At 38.4% G+C, this 19,471-nt stretch overlaps 1 protein-coding gene across 4 annotated transcripts in view; it reads left to right on the top strand.

Moving 5' to 3' along the window:
• SLC25A26 (solute carrier family 25 member 26) overlaps nucleotides 1-19,471 on the top strand; it is a 126,999-nt gene that overhangs the window by 8,914 nt on the left and 98,614 nt on the right. For 3 of the 4 annotated variants that reach the window (XM_034997963.1, XM_034997965.1, XM_034997962.1), the window contains exons 2-3: nucleotides 3,130-3,286; nucleotides 7,187-7,296. In XM_034997963.1, coding sequence (XP_034853854.1) covers nucleotides 3,130-3,286; nucleotides 7,187-7,296 — 267 coding nt within the window. The remainder of the gene's footprint in view (nucleotides 1-3,129; nucleotides 3,287-7,186; nucleotides 7,297-19,471) is intronic. The other variant, XM_034997966.1, reaches the window with a different exon arrangement.

Raw genomic sequence — 19,471 nt, 5'->3', positions numbered from 1 at the left:
AGGGAATCTTGGTGGGGAAGAAGACAAGTATGCAGGTAAGCAGAGGCGGGCTTTGTCTGTGAGGCAGTCACCGGTGGCTGCCTTGTTGTGGAGAAGACCAAGGAGGGATGTTCCTCAGGGAAGCCATGTCAAGGGTTTGACTGGTTCTTAGCTGTCGTTCAGGCCAGTGGCCTGTGATGATTTTGCTTAGTTAAATTAAACAGGAGCTTTGATTTTGTTCTGTAGTGGAGCAGCAGTGATTATTTTTTTTGGTGCCAGCGTCCTTTTGAAAAATAAAGGTCTTATAGCATGCAGTCTTGAATTTGAACTCCCAGGGTCATTTCAAAGCACTCATTGTTACTTCCTCTCTACAGCCTGCCAGCACTTTACATTTATTAAGTTAGAGGCATATTTTACATCAAGGTCTCAATAAATTGTTATTCTGTAGTAAGGCTTGCTGGTTATCAGGGTTATGTTTTGTATATTTGGATTTTTGTCTAGTTCTTAACTACCATTTTCAGTGTAAGTGATCACAAATCTTGAAACTTATCTTGCCTGATGAGAGAGAGACAGAGATAAAGTGTGTGCGCACGCATGCAATCAGGGAGGAACAGAGGGGGAAGGAGAGGGAGAAAGAATCTGAAGCAGACTCCAAGTTCAGCCCAGAGCCTGACATGTGGCTTGATCCCATGACCCATGAGATCATGACCTGAGCCAAAACCAAGAGCCAGATGCTTAACTGACTGAGCCACTCAGGCGCCCCTGTCTGATAACCTTATTGATAAATGATCATAAATAAAACAAATTTCTCAGACTAAAGAATAAAGGAATTTGATGGAGTTCCTTATATTCAACTAATGTTGGCTTGGGCATTTTGAACATAATTATGTGCAAAACAGTATTAATGTAAAATTATAAGCACTCCCAGGAGTTTCTGTTTAAATCTTAAATATGTTGCTGTGTGGCTAAATATATCGGTATTTTTTTCTTTTTCCTATTCTCTGTTAGCTGTTTTTTTTTTTTTTCAGTCTCATGAATTTAAATGACATTTGAGTTACAGAAGTTTGAGATCTGCAAAAGCAATTAGTAACTTCTGATTTGTGTTTTACTAGATAAACAGATTGAATCTGGTTATTTTATTCTCTGAAGGTAAGAATTCTGATGAAAGAAGGGTTAGAGAATCAATGCATGCAAAGTAGCCAAATAGATTAAAAGACTAATTAACTTATTGATTAAAATTTAGCAGTAGATAGCAAGCATCTCTCTGAGTTCTCTCCTAAGATTAAAGAGAAAATTACAGTGAAATGCAGCATGTTTGTAAAGAATCTAGTTCTATTAGACATTCCCAGTGGTATTTTTGTTTTCCTTGTGTTTTGAGAAAATGATGAGGCAGGTGTAATATTTTATTTATGTACTGAATTTTACAAAATCCTTTAAAAATAATTGAGAAGAATGTTGGAAAAAGTTGGCTCTTTTTTTACTTTCGTACATTACTTAGGAACATATTCTTGTGACTTAGAAAAGGCCGCCTTTATTTCCAGAAAGAAATCCCAGTTACTTGTCAGTCTTTTACTGCCTCTTGTGGTTTAATTCTGGCACATCTCTAGGTTGTTTTGGTGACATCTCTTTAGATCATTTGCAGAGTAGAACTTCGTGGTCTTTGAGGTTCTGTCATGTCTCTCAGGCTGATCATATAGTACGGTATTAATATTTATGGTAATGTACTTTCCTGTTTCTATTAAAAGAATTTTTAATAATTTACCTCTCCTAGTTCATTACTGGATTTCTCATCAGAGTAATTTCATTTTTGCCATGAACTCTTAAAATGGTTTTATGGTGAGTGGTAAGTAGAGCAGTGTGTTTGCTATGTACTAAGCTTTGTACCACCTGAGCATTTTGTGTCCCCAAAGGATGGAAACAACTCATCATTTTGAACTTTGCCTGTATGTTTGAATAATGCTGATTTTTCTTTTTCTATATCTTAGTTTTTAATATATAGTTTTAATATATATATTTCTACCTTTTGAATAGGTAATATATTCATGTTCAAAATCCAAAAGATGAGAAAAGTTAATGATTCATTTTTAAAAATTACTATGTAGCAAGCATATCGAGAGTCTTTGTAATTCTTCTGTCTGCTCATGGCCAACTGGTTTTGATTCACATTTTTAAATGGTGCCTTTTAGACTTTGTGTATTGAGCTTTCTTTGACACTGTTCTTGAGTTCATATTTTTCTGAAAATTTTTCCTGAATTTTTTTGCTTTGCCTAAGTTGTAACCAGTTTAAAAATATTCTACATAGGCTCTACTGTAGTTTTTAGAATGCAGCTTCTCCAAAGCAACGTGATGTCTTTTGGGAGAAGACTAGCTGGGGCCAGGTTTTAATATGCTCTGGGAACTTAGCTTTTCTCCCCCCCCCCCCCATTTTTTTTTTACTTAATTTAAAAATTATCAAGGAATTTTAAAATAAACACAATGGAGAGCGAATACTACAGGAATCCTTAGATGTATGAATCTTAAAATACAGATCTGGATTCCCAAGGACCATTACCTATTTCAAAATAGAAGTCTCCCCCCCAAACGGTCTTACTTCAAGTGTTTTACTACTCATTTGTTGAAAAGATAAAAATATAACATTTGGTCTGATATGGAAAGATCAGCAAGATAAATTAAGTGATAAAAGCAAGGTGCAGCACAGTGCATATTGTATATACCTTTTTTTTTTTAAAGGAAAATAAAGTACGTATTCATATTTGCTTATATATGCCCAGAGTAACTTCAGAAGGATACAGTAAGCAACCAGAAGTGGTTACCTGAGTTATTAGACCAGGGAAAGAGACTTTGAACTCTTAACCTTTCTGAGATTGCTTGTTGACTTTTAAGCCATGTGGAAGTATTAAAAATGAATTTAAAATTCATTTTTAAAATAAAAATTTATTTAAAAAATTACAATTTTAGAATATAGCACAACAATGGTTATTTCTCCAGGAAAATCTATAAATTTAGATAGAAGGTCCTTTGACTATGCCGGATAAGCTGTGGACTGATAGGTATGAGAAATATGCTTTAAAGATTACCTTTTTCTTATCCCTACCCCCAAATGGCAGAGAGCTTATTTGATTGTAACCTTCTTTCCTTTTCTTTTTAAAGGCTGGTGGGGTAGCAGGTGTTGCTGTTGACTTGATACTATTTCCTCTGGATACCATTAAAACCAGGCTTCAGAGTCCACAAGGATTTAATAAGGCTGGTGGTTTTCGTGGAATCTATGCTGGCGTTCCTTCTGCTGCTATTGGATCCTTTCCTAATGGTAAAAATTATATTGATATTCTCACCGCTAGAAAACCAAAATCATGAGATTTATTTTCAGGATGGTATATGGTGTTACCCCGTGTAGAATTGCTCATGTGTTGTAGCTTATCTCTTGAATTTGTTTTCTACTCATTAACCTGCTGCTTTTGAATCCGCTAGTGCTAGAGATCCCATTCCACTATATTTGTAATAGAATATGAGCAGTCTTTCTAAATGGTTTTTCTTGTTAAAATTCCCAGTTAGAATCTGGAAAATGTTACTCTAATACTGGTTGTTATACCTCAGAGCAGTGGTTCTCACCTTTGCCCACACATTGGAATCTCTTGGGAAGCTTTAAAAAATACTGATACTGTGTCGCCTCCATAAGTTTAATCGGTCTGGCTTTGCCGGGGTATCGGGGGGTTTAGTCGCTTCCTAGGTGATTCCAGCGTGAGGCCGAGTTTAATAACTGCCGCCTTGGAGATTTTTTTGGAGCACGTGAACCTGAGAGGCCTTGAACCTTTTCTGTCTTAACTAAATTGCTCTTAGATGATGCATCCAACTCCCACTAACCTCCTCCTGTATGCTCTCCTTCGAGTGTCTTGCTTTTGTTGTAGGTTTGGAGTCGCATTATGTGCTTTATGGTCCTCTTATTTTGTAATCAGTATAATCTTTTTATTTAATCCACTTTTCGGTGTGCTTTTTTTCAGATACTTACCTCATTTTGTTTCCTGATGCTTTCAGTGGCACTCAGTAGCAAACCAAGCGAACAAAACTACCACCACCACATACACACACATACACACACACACACGCAATTTTAGAACCTCTGCTCTAGGAGATTCTTAAACTCTGGAGTTTTTTCTCAGGATAATTCATGAGAAGTTCTTTCATGTTCATCTGTGTTCATCCGGAGCATAGTATTCACATAAAGATTGGTAGTGCAGAGAGAAAAGAGTGTTTTGGTCCTTTGGTTCTCTCTTTCTTCTTCTCCCTCCCCCAGCAGCCCTTAGAACGGCAAACTGTCTTTGAGGCTATCCTTCAATTTTCATTTGTCCTAATACTTTTAGTAATTGATTGTAACAAGTTATTATTGAGCCCCCACTCCCTGTCAGGTGTAGTTCTCTATGTGGGAGAGATGCAGCCATTCCTAAACTTGACCACAGTGCAATCACTTGACGAGGTTAAAAAAGTACCGATGCGTATGTCCCACTTTCAAAGATGTGATTTCATTGGTCTGAGGTGTGGCCTGGGCATTGGAGTTTAAAAAAAAAAAATCTCTTATGGTATGTCTTTCATTGTTCTAAAAGTTCTTTTTCTCTTACAAATTGCACAGAGGAATCAGTGTTGGTAGACGGTAGTATTAGCAATAGTCTATGGAGAACATGGTGCGTTTAGGCTCACTCAGGACTATTTTAGATTCTTGCCAGCAGGACTTTACGTACATGTGGGTTTTGAACTTCTGCATGTGTGAGAAAATGTTTTTCTTGCCATACTTACTCTTGTTTTTCGCTATCCACAGAACATCAGTGGATGGGTGATACTGGGTAGTCAGTCAAAGTGCCTGTGGTTCAGAAATGGCCTTTTTGTTTTTCTGTGAATTTTTGGTGAATAGAAGTTTTCTGTGTGGCACCTTTTTTTTCTTTTACTGTTTGTTAAAGTTCTAGTACACTAATGTAGCATTCAGTGGCTGTAGACTTTTCTGAGAACATACAGTGGTCCCCCCTTATCCGTGGTTTTGCTTGCAGTGGTTCAGTTACCCATGGTGAACTGTGGTCCAGAAGCAGATGTTGCTCCTTCTAATCCATCAGCAGAAGGTCAATAGTAGCCTAATGCTACATCACATGCCTACATCATTCATCTTCCTGCATCTCATCACGTAGGCATTTTATCATCTCACATGATCACAAGGAAAAGGGTGAGCACAGTGTAGGTATTTTTGAGAGAGAGAGACCACATTCACATACTTTTATTACAGTGTACTGTTACAGTTCTATTTTATTTATTGTTGTTCATCTCTTACTTTGCCTAATTGAGAAATTAAACTTTAGCACAGATATGTATGTATAGGAAAAAATTGTATATATAGGGTCTGGTACTATCCATCATTTCAGTCATGCACTGGGGTTCTTGAACAAATACCCTGTGGATAAGGGCGGACTGCAGTATTCTGTGGGGGTGAAGAGTTGGGGAAGAAGGGGACTGAGCGTTGAAAGAGGAGACAGCAGACCCCTATTCAGGATCTTTACTTTATTTAGAAGGGAATGTAGAAAAAGCATAGGTTTTTGTTTTTAAAGAACTGGAAGAGGGGCGCCTGGTGGCTCAGTCTGTTAAGCATCTGCCTTTGGCTTGGGTCACGATCCCAGGGTCTTGGGATCGAGCCCTGCGTCAGTCTCTCTGCTCAGCAGGGAGCCTTCTTCTCCCTCTCCCTCTGCCTGCAGCTCCGCCTGGCTTGTGCTTTCTCTGTCAAATAAATAAATAAAATCTTTACAAAAAAAATAATACAGAGCTAGAAGAGACGGTAGGTATCAGCCCAATTCCTGTTCTTTGTTGTAACTTGTCCAGAGCCTCACTTGGAACCTTGTGACATCATTTCCAATTAGTGGCATTTTCTTGGGTGTCACCTTGGAGAATTTGGGGATTTACATTTCATTTTGTTTTTTGTTTTTTGTTTTTAAGTGGGCTCCACACCCAGGTTGGAGTACAAAGTGGGGCTTGAACTTTTGACTTTGAGATCAAGACCTGAGCTGAGATCAAGAGTCAGATGCACCCAGGTGCCCCTAGGATTTACATTTCTAAAATATTTTGTCTATCACAAAAGTAGCAATACTGTCTGAACAGGTTGAGGTGGTTAACCAGGAAAACCTAGAAACTTGTAGCACTTTCTCCTTTCCCTGGGGATGGGGTGGGAGGGTGAAATGTGTAGCAGGTGGAACTTACTGCTGAAATTGGTTATGGATATTCTAGCTGTACATTTAGTGAGTGTGCTGAAATAGGGAAAGCCTTATTGAGAACCACTGTGGGAATAGGGACCTATGTAAGTTATGTAAAACTGTTTGTACTGGTCATTACTCCTTCAGGGACAAGAGTCCTCATTTGGCCCGGTGTTTATATTTGTTAGCAGCCTGAGGAGAGTTGAAAAGCTTGTTGACTTTAACTGTTGAAAACTGATTTTCACTATGAAGCTCTTTTTCTGAGTGTTTTAGACTTTAATGTGATTTTGTTCAAGTGTCCTTCAAAAGATGAATTTGTCATTCATTTATCTTTCATGCCTTAGTTTTTTGTGGAAGTGATAAACATCTTTTGATTAACAGTACATGGCAGGTTTTAAAAGCCCTTTTGTGCAGTTAAGATTAGTTCATGGTGATAGGGGTAGCTTTTTGAGATTTTGATTTCCAGTTGTAATTAGACAGTTGATTATTTCCTTGATGTAAAGGTGACATGATATAGTAAAAGGTAGCCATAGTTAGTTTGAGTGAACAGCAATAAAACATTATCAAATAGATGTTTTATTTAAAGCATATTTTTCAGTTTTAACCTGTCTATGAATCAGTGTAGTGGATTGTTTTATTGTATGTAAAGATAATTTGGATCACAGAAATTCGTATCTTATTCTAGAATGTTTACTAAAAAATGTCAAGTGACTTATTAATACAAAATGGTGAATGTTAGGTTAGCTGTTAGGCTCCCTCAGGGCTGGGATCATGTCTTTTGCATTTTTGTAAGTCCAGGTTTGGGCATATAACATGGACTCCGTAAATTCTACAAGAGTGGGGCAGGGAGGAAGAGTATGTGTTCAACTATTTTCTCTATCTCTTACCTCACAATTTAATAGTTGTAATTTTTTTTGAGAAACATTTCTAAACAGTTTGAATATATATTTAAACTTTGTGAAAGACTGGTTTGTTTTAAATTTCAGCTGCTGCTTTTTTTATCACCTATGAATATGTGAAATGGTTGTGGCACACTGATTCATCTTCATATTTAATGCCTGTGAAGCATATGTTGGCTGCCTCTGCTGGAGAAGTGGTAAGTAACAAGTTATGCATATAAAATATTTAAGGAGTGCAAATCATGCATGTATCTCTGGTACAGATGATTATTTCATTTTTAAAAGACAGTTCTTTTAAGTTATGAAAGTCATAAACACCAATAAATGTAAATGGATTAAACATGATAGTTAAAAGATAGAGTCTAGATAGGATGAAAGAAAAATCCAGCAATGTGCTATTTTCTTTTCTTTTTAAAAATTTTTATTGTTATGTTAATCACCATACATTACATCATCAGTTTTTGATGCAGTGTTCCATGATTCATTGTTTGTGCATAACACCCAGTGCTCCATGCAGAACATGCCCTCTTTAATACCCATCACCAGGCTAGCCCATCCTCCCACCCTCCTCCCCTCTAGAACCCTCAGTTTGTTTTTCAGATTCCATCGTCTCTCATGGTTCGTCTCCCCCTCTGATTTCCCCCCCTTCATTCTTCGCCTCCTGCTATCTTCTTTTTTTTTTTTCTTAACATGTACAGCAATGTGCTATTTTCAAGAGACATACTTAAAACATTATTTTACAGAAAGAAAATTAAGGAGATGGAAATAGATACCCATGCACATTGTGGTGGCTTTGTATTGTGTCAGCATAACTGAGCTGGAACTCCATTTCCTAGAACTCCCTTTCCAGGATGGTTCCAGGTTATGCTGGCTACAAGAGAAACTGATACAACATTTGTGACGTAGAAGTGAAGCAGTTGTTGGGCTGATTGGTGTTGGAGTCAGGCACTGTTGCAGTTCGTACACCTCATCTCTGGTCTACAGCCTCTCCACTTCCTACTGGATCATCTCCTTCAGCTTTTCTAAATTCTTAGATATGTGGGCTCTGCTGTGAAGAATGCTAGCTTATACTATAGGTCACCCACGTCATTGAGGTTGGTGAGAAACAGGATCAGTTTATCCTTGCTCTTCGCCATTTCACCCTTGCCCATCCCCTGCCCTCTGATTTCTGTCCTAACACTAGATGCAGAATCAACCGTTCTACATAACCTGCTTAATTAGCTCCCTCAATTACTGTTCACATCTGTACTCTTTATTCTTATCACGTATAGTGGTTCCAGTTGTCTGATAAACCCAAGCTGATACAGAAATACAAACTGAAAAAGAGCTGATAAAGTAATGTCAGTATCAGGCAAAAAAAGCCACTGAAAGCCAAAAAACAAAGAGACTATTGTACAGTGATACAAGGAACAATGCTCTTGGGACATGTAATAAAACTGAACCTGGACTAAATAATATGGTCTCAAATTATAAAGGAGAGATTGCCAGAAGTACAAGGAGAAATGAATAGAAATGTAATTTTTTTAAATTTAATTTTTCTTCCATCATGATAAGTGTACCCTTTAATCCCCATCACCTATTTCACCCATCCCCCCACCCACCAAAACTATAATCTTTGTTGGAGATAAACTTCTATCTGTAAGTCTTAAGACCAGGCAGGCAGAAACATTTATTGAGACCATAGAAGATGTGAATAAGAAAATGACAGGTTGGCCTAATGGATATGTATGGAGCTCTGCACCTGACAGTTGAAGATTATTCGTTTTTTTCTAGCATACTTGGAACATTAATAAAAATGTAGTACAACAAAGTGAATTTCAACTTAGTGTTGTGTAGAGACAATGTTATACAGATCATTTGGTGTCTGATTATAATGGAGGAAAATTGGAAAGCAATGACAAGACAGGCAGTCCATTTTCTCAGTTCTATTCTGTTGATCTCCATGTCTGTCCTTGTGCTGGTACCACACAGTCTTGATTATTGCAGCTTTGCGGTAAGTTTTGAAATCAGTAAGTGCGAGTCTTCCAACTTTGTTCTTCTCTGTCAAGATTGTTTTGCCTAGTCCAGGTCTCGTGCATTTTCTTGTGAATTTTAGAATCAGCTTGTCAATTTTATAAAAAAGGCAACTTAGATTTTGATAGGGATCACATTGAATCTGTAAATCAATTAGGAAACTGTTGCTGTCTTAAAAATACTAAATTTTCTGATCTATAAATAGGTGATATTTTTCCATTTACTTAGGTATTATTGAATTTTTTTCAACAGTGTTTTGTAGTTTCAGAGTATAAGTTTTACACTTCTCTTGCTAATTTATTCTTTTTCTGGTGCAGTTCTAAATGGAAATTTTTAAAAATTTCATTTTCAGTTCATTGGTACTTATAGAAATGAATTCATTTTCATATATTGATCTTGTATCCTACAACTTTGCAGAACTCATTAATCAATCAGTTCTAAAGCTGTTTAGTGGATTCCTTAGGATTTTCTATACACGAGATCATATCCCCTGCAAATAGAGGTAGTTATACTTCTTTCTTTTCATTCTCTATGCCTTCTATTTCATTTTTCTTGCCTAATTGACCAGGCTAGAAGCTCTAGTAGTGTAGAATAGGAGTGGCGGGAGTGCGCCCCTTCCGTTTTTTCTGATCTCAGGGAGAAGGCATTTGATGTTTCACTAATTAAGTATGCTGTTAGCTGTGAGGTTTCCATAGATATCCTTTATCAAATTGGATAGTTTGTTGGGTGAATTTTTTTTTTTTTTTTTTTACACTATGAAGGTTGAATTTTGTCCATGTTTCTGTTCATCTATTGAGATAATCATGAGACTTTTGTTTTTTATTTTGTTGATATGGTGTGTTACATTAATTGATTTTCAAACATTAAACCACTCATGCGTTACTGGGATAAATCTCACTTGATCATGGTATATAATACTTTTTACTTAGTGCTAGGTTTTGTTTACTAGTATTTTGTTGAGGACTTCTGCTTCTTTATTCATAAGAGATGCGAGTGTATAGTTAACTCTTTTTTGTGTCTTGCTGGTTTTGGTATCAAGGTAAAACGTCTCATAGCAGGAGTTGGGAAGTGTTAAGATATTTTAAAAGAAAGTTATTTTAAAGAAATGCCGTTAAGTTAATTATATCATTTTAGTTGATGAAAACATATCAGATTATATCTGGGAAGTCCAGGAGAAAAGGAATTATGGAGGAAATAGTCTATTATACAGAAAAGCAATGTCACTCTGTGTGATAATATGAATTGTTGTGGCTATGATGTTTGATAAAGACAAAAGATGATCTCCGCTCTTTGGTATTTTTGTGTCTTAAAAATGTATTTATTTTTTGTATCTGGGATATATAAAACCCTCTACTTTTCCATTATTGTAAAATGAATTTTTTTAAAGAATTCTAATTCTAGTATAGTTAACATACAGTGTCATATTAGTTTCAGGTGTATAATACAGTGATTCAATAATTCTATACATTACTCGGTGTTCACTGTGATAAGTGTACTCTTAATCCCCATCACCTATTTTACCCATCCCCCCCCCACCTTCCCTCTGGTAGCCATCCATTTGCTCTCTGTAGTTAAGAGTCTGTTTTTTGGTTTGTCTCTCTCTCTCTTTACTTTGTTTCTTAAATTCCACATAGGCGGGAAATCATATACTTTTTAGATCCATCCAGGTTGTTGGAAATGGCAAGATTTCACTGTAAAGTGAATTCTTAATCTAAGAAATCTGTTCCTTGAAGAGTGTTGAACTTAGCCCGAGAAACATTAAATTCACTAGTGGCTTTTATAAAACTTCCTTTGACATTGTTTTAAAAATTATTTTTCAGAACCCAAGTTAACTCTGGATTTTTTTTTTTTTAATTGCCTTCATGATTTACTGAAGTTAGAAAAGTGATGGGACTAGCAGTGTATTAGTTTCTGAGTGGCAAGTGGTAATTATTTCATGAGCCATGGACCCCTTTAGTAATCTAATGAAACCTGTGGCTGTCTCTGCAAGAAATTGAATACATGGACATTTTGCATAGAATTTCTGGACATTTTCATTCCTTCTACTCTTACCCGAAGTAAGGACTCCTGGGCTTGAATTGTACTGGAAAATTAGCTTAAACTGCAATTTAAAAGCAATTTATACTTAATTTAAAAACAATCCTTTAACCTATTAGCCTAGGTTTAGTTTTTTTTTCTTTGTTTTGTGATTATGTTCTGGCTTTAGAACCTTGTTACATGCAGTATTTTTTGAGTATATATATTAAAGAATAACAAGTTGTGAGAGTTTCAGTGTCTCTCAGGTTGTGAACGTCTGTCCTTGTGACCAACTCTTGCCTCTCATTATTTTAGAATTGCATGTTGCTCTAAGTTTAAATATTGTCATACATTCAATATTTGGTTTATATTTTATAGTATGTTGCCGAGAAGAGGCAGCAAAAAGAATTTGGCCTCTTATTTCATTTCACATAGGGCCATCTTGCCTGAAAGCTGGTTTGCCATGTTGAAGGATAGGCTTTCTTCAATTTAAACACTTTCTGTCTTTTAGGCTTATAAAGAATATAAAAAGTGACATATAATTAGGGTAAATAATGGTTGTTAGATTAATCATGTTAACGATACATCTTTTCATATCTAGAAAATACTGTATATTCTAATACTATAATGGACATTTAAAAAATACTGAAGCCTTTATCGTTTTATTGTGTGTGTGTGAACTCTTGGATGTAGGAGGTGGTGTAGGTGGATGTGAGCTAGAAAACAAGTGTCTGTAACACTGGAGATAAACAGTTCTGGGACAGTTGTATTTTTATTGTGTCTCTTAGGATTTCCATGGTCCCTTAGGTGGTAAGGCCTAATGTCAGATGCCTTTTTATAGTTCCTGTGATGCCTGGTGAACTTTAAAAAAAAAAGTGATCAGTAGCGGGTACATAGAATGACTTCACAGGTGAAACATATCTTGATGTTGACATTTGATTGATTTTAAATTTAGTTACAGTGTCATATGTTGAAAAAATTTTGAGTTTGTGGAAATGTTGGTTCTGATGCTCCAGTTATCTTTTTGTACTTTTTTGTTTGTTTTTTTAAGATTTTATTTATTTATTAGCGCACGGGCCGGGGTCGGGGTTGGGCGAGTGGGGCAGAGGGAGAGGGAGAAGCAGACTCCTTACTGAGCAGGGAGCCTGAAGTAGGGCTTGATCCCCAGGACCCTGGAATCATGACCTCAGCCAAAGGCAGATGCTTAACCGACTGAACCACCTAGGTGCCTCTGTCTTTGCATGTTCTTAAAAAAAAAAAAAAAAAAACTTTCCAAAGCCATTTAGTATCTGTTTTCTCAATAAATGTTTGAGAAATGTATATGCTGCCTTCCGATTTTAGTAACTTGTTTCAGTTTCATGGAGCATAAACTTGGTTTCCGATTCATACAGGTGTGGTTGCTAAAAGTAAGAGAAAGAAATGGGTGAATTTAGGAGAAACAAATTTTCATGGGTAGAATAAAAAGGAGTGAAGAACAAAAACATCCATAGCTGTCAATATTCAGAAAGGTATAGAGACACAGAGAAAATAAATAGTTCAGTTGGGTCACTGTTCTGTAACATTTACTTTGATAGAAGATTGTTACATTGCAAATAGGTTTCTTAGAAACAAGAACACATTTTGTTGGTATCCACTGTGTCCACAATGACTTTGTTGTAGCAACTCTAAGTATATAAAAGAGAAACAAAAGCACCCTGCCCTAATAACCATTCCCTGTACCAGCACCTTGATTAAAACTTAATGACGAATCAATAAGACTATAATTAGAACCTTCTACCTTATGTTCGTAATTTGGAATACAGTAAAATCGATCAAATAAGATTTAATATGTAACAACAGTAAGAGGGCCATTTATGCCATTTTTATGAGGAAGTTTGCTGCACCAAATCTCCAAATCCTGACCTCAGTTATTTCACAGCTCAGCTTTCATCAGACACAGAAGACGCCCTGCGAGAAGTAGAATCTATAATTAGATCAGAAGGGTTGGGGGTAGGTTTACTCTCATACAGCAGATAGTGTAACATGACAGCTGTAGTGATTTTTTTAAGTCTTTCAGATTTGACTTTTCCTGGGTCTTATCCTACTTTTGGCCTAAGTTCATGTTGTTTGCAGAAATAAAAGAATATTGAAATTTCTTTGCAGCCTAATGCAGCCACTCTGCACTTAATGTGGGCTTGGGTGACCTGTGTGAAGTCCCTATACACACAGATGCTGGTTGATTATTCTTTCTGGCCACATTCTAATATGGGATTGAGAAAGCTAGGAAATCATGTTTTGTAGATGCTTTTCTGACAGCCTCTAACAGTAATTTTCCAAGTGTAGCCCAGAGAGCACCTACTTTAGACTCAGTCGCCTGGGCAGTAGGTTACAAATGACGATTTTTGGAGATGGCACCAGGAACCCTGCATTTTAAACAAGATTCCTAGGTGGTTTTGGCGCTCAGTGATATTTAAGCACCACTGATTTAGAGTTATCAAACATTTAAATATATATATCCCACTACTAAATATTTTGACTGAGTTGGTTCAGCAGTCCCACACCCAGGAATATGTTAGCTCCTGGGCGTAGTGGCAAAGGAGCGCCACATGCTGATCAGAAGTGCAGTTCCTTGTGTCTTCTTCTGAGTTTGATACTTGTAGAGTTTCTGAAAGGCTTAGTTCAATAAAGACTGGCGAGTTCTGAGGGTGGCAGCACACCCAGACATATTGATTTGGATTTTGAAAATAAAGTGAGGGTTGTTCCCAGATCTGACGTTTTCTTCGAGGCCCATTCCATCTAAGAGCCCTGCAATTTATGCTGTTTAGCTTATCTACGAAGGCAATTTATGCTGTTTAGCTTATCTATCATCTGACAAGGTCATTGGACCTTCTGTGTGCTGTAGCCCATTCAGGGCTCATTGGTTATCAGCATATGGATTAAGCACGTCATTAGCACCTCTTTTTTTTTTTTTTTTCCAGCTTCCCCACTGAATTGGCTACTTGGAAGTTCATTCCTTGATGCAGTCAGGAGTGCTTGTCAGCCACAAAGCACAGTGCATATGTTAGTTACCATTGTGTTTTTCCAGGTGGGGGTTTAAGCCATTTTTGATTGTGGTGTTAATATGTTCTAAAATGTATTTATAGGGGCGCCTGTCTGGCTCAGTGTGGAGTGTGCGACTCTTGATCTCTGGGTTGTGTTCAAGCCCACACTGGGTGTAGAGAGCGATTAAAAAAAAAAAAAATTAAGGGGCACCTGGGTGACTCAGTGTTAAGCCTCCGATTCTTGGTTTCGGCTCAGGTCATGATCTCAGGGTCATTAGATAGAGCCCCATGGTGGGCTCCTTGCTCAGCGGGAAGTCTGCTTGAGATTCTCTCCCTCTGCCCCTTCCCCCACTTGCACACACACTCTCTCTCTCAAATAAATAAATATTTAAAAAAAAGACCCTGAATTCCTTTAAAAAATTAAAAAAAATTTAAACGTATTTTAGTTTTGTTTTTTTTTTTTAATCTTTTTATTAGAAGAACCACTGAACAAGATAATAGAAGAAGGGTTGACAACTTTGGAAATGTGTTTCATCTTTTGAAATAATCATGATAGATTTTGAAATATCCATGAATTAGTGGAGAGTAACTTTCGTTTGCAGTTGTGGTCATATTTTGCCAAACTTGTGTGCAGTTGTATGATCCATCCATGGAGATAGGGTAAGTAGAAAAGAAGACAGCTGCTCCAGAAGTGAACGGTGCTTATTAACTGAGGAGGAAGCCCACAGTGATGCTGCAGATGGAGTTGCTTGTGTATATAAAGGTGAAGGAGGCAGAAATGTACAGGTATTGCTAGGAAACTTGTACAATTAGAAGCTGAGGCCACACTGTCAGCTAGTTAACTACACTCAAACAAGCACTTCTCCTGATGTATTTAAGCACATGCGGAGGGGTTGTGCTAAGGCACCCTTTTACCCTGCTCTGTTTATTTCTTAGTGTTTCTGGGGACCTTTTTTCTTTTTTTAAAAAAGATTTTATTTTTTAATTTTTAAAAAAAAGATTTATTCATTTGACGAGAGAGAGAGAGAGAGACAGAGCAAGCATGAGCAGGGGGAGAGGGAGAAGCAGGCTTCCTGCTGAGCAGGGAGCCCGATGTGAGGCTCAATTCCAGAGCCCCGGGATCATGACCCGAGCTGAAGGCGGATGCCCAACCGACTGAGCCACCCAGGCGCCCCAAGATTTTATTTTTTTTACAGTAATCTCTCACCCAACATGGGGCTCGAACTCACGACCCCGAGATCAAGAGTCGCATGCTCCACCGCCTGAGTCAGCCAGGCTCCCCTGGGACCTTTTTTTCCACTTCAGGCCCTGAAGTCCCTGAGACACACAGATATTTTAATAGCTTCCTAAGAACCCTAAACTATAAGAATTACACAAAAAATTATCTCAAGAATCTAAAAAGTAACTTGCTTTCCACTGTCATTCTTCAAACTCCATCCCTTTCATATCTGTTCCTCACTTGGATCTCTTTGATTCCTGTTATGTAGGCTGTTTTCCTTCAGCCCTTCTGTTTCCTCTTCCGTGCGTGTTGTCCTTAACTGGAAGTGTGGATTTAGATAGAAAGTCCATACTGTGCTCTAGACAATGAGGATAAAATGACAAGATGAGATACTGCCTTTAAGAGGCTTGCCATCTACAGGTCGAGATGAATGTGTAAGGTGTAAGTACACTTAGGGGTTACAGGTATTTTACGAAAAGTGAGTACAAGGTACAGTGAGAGCCTGAGAAGAGAAGGAATGGTTGGTTTTGTCTGGATCTGTGTTGATTCAGGAAAGGCCTGATAGAACAGCGAGTCCTTGAGCTACATATTAGGGTATGATTGTTAAGTGGGTGGGTGCAAGGAGGGGTATTGAGTTGATGAAAAGTCCTTATTAGACACTTTCAAGTTCTAAATGGAGTGTGGGTGTGACTGGTCTATCATGAAATGAGGCAGGGCAGGGGGACTGGAGGCCTTTTGGCTGCTGGGGGAAGGAGTTTGGCCTGGGCTGCACAGAAGGACCACATTCGTTAGGATTTTAAGGACCTCTCCTGGTAGCTGTGTGGAGGTGGACGTGGTGTTTGAATGGAGGGGAGGAGACTACCACAGAAGCCCCAGGAGAGAGAGATGAGCAGAGCTTAACTAAGGCAGGGGCATGGCATACAGAGAGAGAAGGTGAGTTTGAGGATAAGAGGTGGATTGACATACAGGTAGAAATTCTTTCAAAAGCCCTTCCACCAGCATTCCTCCAGTGCATATTTCTTCATGGATGCCTTTGTTAGTCTGTTGTGTGTGTGTTGTACACATGCTTAAACTCTCCGACAGAGTCTTGCAAGCTAAGTCAGCTAAGCACACCCTGCTCTCCAGCTGTCCCAGCCATCTGAGCCTGAGGAATGTGCAGAGGGGGGAAGAAGAAGAGGAAAGAAGGCAGAGCTTGGAAGTTGGTCCAGACATGGCATGACCCATGTCTGATGATGACCTTGCTTAAAGTATAATAATGTACAGAGACATTTTTCAGGGAGGCTTTTATAAAGAACAGTTTGCACCGTCATCCCTCCAGTGTTTTTTTTTAAGATTTATATATTTTTATTTATTATTTATTTTTATTGTTTTAAAAGATTTTATTTATTTGACAGATACTCTACACAGATACTCTACACAGCGAGAGAGGGGACACAAGCAGGGGGAGTGGGAGAGGGAGAAGCAGGCTTCCTGCGGAGCAGGGGAGCCTGATGCGGGGCTCGATGCCAGGACCCTGGGATCATGATCTGAGCCGAAGGCAGACATTTAACGACTGAGCCACCCAGGTGCCCCTATTTATATATTTTTAAAGAGAGAGAGCGTGAGAGAGAGTGAGCAGCGGCGGGGGGGGGGGGGGTGCAAAGGGAGAGGGATGGAGAGAGAATCTCAAGCAGACTCGCAGCTGAACGTGGAGCTTGATGTGAGTCTTCATCCCAAGACCCCGAGGTCATGACCCAAGCCAAAGCCAAGAGTTGGCTGCTTACTGACTGAGCCACCCAGGTGCCCCCATCCCCCTAATTTCTTGATGACCTCCTTTTTTACCACGTTTCAGATTGTTTTCTGTTTGATAAGTTTTCTTTTCTTTCCCTGATTTGGTATGCAGCATTAGTTACAATGGTATTGATTCACGATCTAGGAGAGTGTATTTCATTGACTGTCTTGTTTAGTTAGTGGTCAAAAGGGCAGGGAAGCTCTGTGTTGGCTTTTTACTTAAGAGCAGTGTCAGTTTTGGGGAACACAAATTAAGCTCAGTTTTTTAGAAACAGTGAACAAGATTTTCATGGAAGATGATGAAGTTGAAATTGTTCCGGTCAGTTATTGCCATTATATTGTAAATGGAAAAACCAAATACTTCTCTCCAAGGACCAAACTAGTAAAGGTAGGATTGGCCACTTCTGTACAAGCCTGCACTTTGTCAGTGACAAACCTTTACTTTTTCAGATACTTTTTTGTTAAGATTAGGGTTCTTGGTGACATAAGAAATTAAATGCCACTATTAGAAAATGGCTTTGGGGCGCCTGGGTGGCTCAGCTGGTTAAACTTCTGGCTTCAGCTCAGGTCATGATCCCAGGGTCCTGGGATCGAGCCCCGCATCGGGCTCCCTGCTCGGCGGGAAGCCTGCTTCTCCCTCTCCCGCTCCCCCTGCTTGTGTTCCCTCTCGCTCTGTGTCTCCCTCTGTCAAATAAATAAAGTATTAAAAAAAAAAATGGCTTTGACTTGTAATTGTATACTCTTCAATATTTGAATGCCTGTTCTATGTCTAACACTGGAAATTGAATACTTTTATTATATAACTAGGGAATATATTGAGGACTTCTATAAGGGGGCCGTATATGGATCATAGAGCTGGCAAGTAACACAGATCAGGGTTGGAACTCTGACTTGTCACATAGCCTATTTACTGTGTGTCGGTAGGCCATTTACTTAGCCTCCCTGAGCTGCTATTTTCTTTATCTTAAAAAACAGGGTTAATGCTACCCCACTCACAGTTCTAAGGATGAAGTGACACACTAGGCTACAAAGTGTGTAGCCTAGCATCTGATCTGTGAAGGGTCCAGTAAACGTTGGTTCCAGTCCATGCCACACAAAGTGCCATATTTGGCACAGTTGTAAAGTTTTATAGTTGTGGGAGGGAATCAGTTCAGAAGATGAAGAAATTGAAATTCAAAGAATTTCAGTGACTTGTTGAAGGTTTCCCAGCTGCTGTGGACAGTAAAACACCACTGTAGAATGAAGAGTTAGATACTTCTCTGCGTACTTCCAGGAGCACCTTCATCTTCTACTTTTAATGAAATATTTTAAAAATGGCAGAAGTGGTGCAAAACTAGAGACGAGATGTGTATTACTTGGGTAATATTGTGAACTCTGATCACTGTAGGGTTTTTCTTTTATTTTTAAAAGATTTTATTAAATAATCTTTACACCCAACATGCAGCTCAAACTGACACCCCCAAGATCAAGAGTTGTGTGCTGCACTGACCCAGCCAGCCAGGTGCCCCGTTGCGGGTTTCTTAAAATAAGAAAAGGTCAGAGTTCTAAAATGTGCTGTTGGTTATTATGGTAGACAAAATCATGTTCCCCTAAAGATGTCCTAGACCCTAAAACCTGTGAATATGTTACCTAGCATGGCAAAAAGGACTTTGCAGATCAGATAAAGTTAGGGATCTTGAGATGGGAAGATTTTCCTGGATTATCTAGGTGAGCCCAGTATAATTATAAACGTCCTTATAAGAGGAATGCCGGAGTGTCGGGGAGAGAGGTTTTAAGATGCTGTGCTCTGTCTTGAAAAGGGAGAAAGGGACCACAAACCACAGAATGCAGATAGAGGGAATAGATGCTCCTTCAGAGCCTCCAGAAAGAGCACCACCTGGCTGACTAGTTGGATTTCAGCTTAGTAGGACCTATTTTGGAATTCTGACCTCCACAATTGTGAGAGTAAATTTGTGTTATTTTAAGCCTCTGAATGTGTGGTAATTTGTCAGAACAGCAATAGGAAACTAATACAGTTAGCATTAAATGCCAGTCTCCTCCACTGTCAGGTTTTATGTTGGTTGCAATCTGTGCATCTGTCCATGGGGCCTTTGTCACCTCCTGTGAAGTCATGGCTCATTTCTGTTACGGAAAGGAACAAAAGTGAAAAAGCCATTTAAGGCTTAAGCCTTGTGTAAAATGGTATGAACAACCTTCAGAAACAAAGCCTAAAAGATGATGTAATTATTTTTGTTGAGAAGACTATTAACTTTTGTCCGGAGTCTAGATCAAGGACAGTAGTTTTATCAGACAAGAGAAGACTAATAGCGACAAAAATTAAAAAAATTTTTTTCT

The sequence above is a fragment of the Mirounga leonina genome, unplaced genomic scaffold (assembly GCF_011800145.1).
Source record: "Mirounga leonina isolate KUSES-001 unplaced genomic scaffold, KU_Mleo_1.0 Mir_94, whole genome shotgun sequence".
Classification (NCBI taxonomy): domain Eukaryota; kingdom Metazoa; phylum Chordata; class Mammalia; order Carnivora; family Phocidae; genus Mirounga; species Mirounga leonina.
Note: the sequence above shows the minus strand (reverse complement) of the source record. Positions and strands in the feature narration are given on the sequence as shown.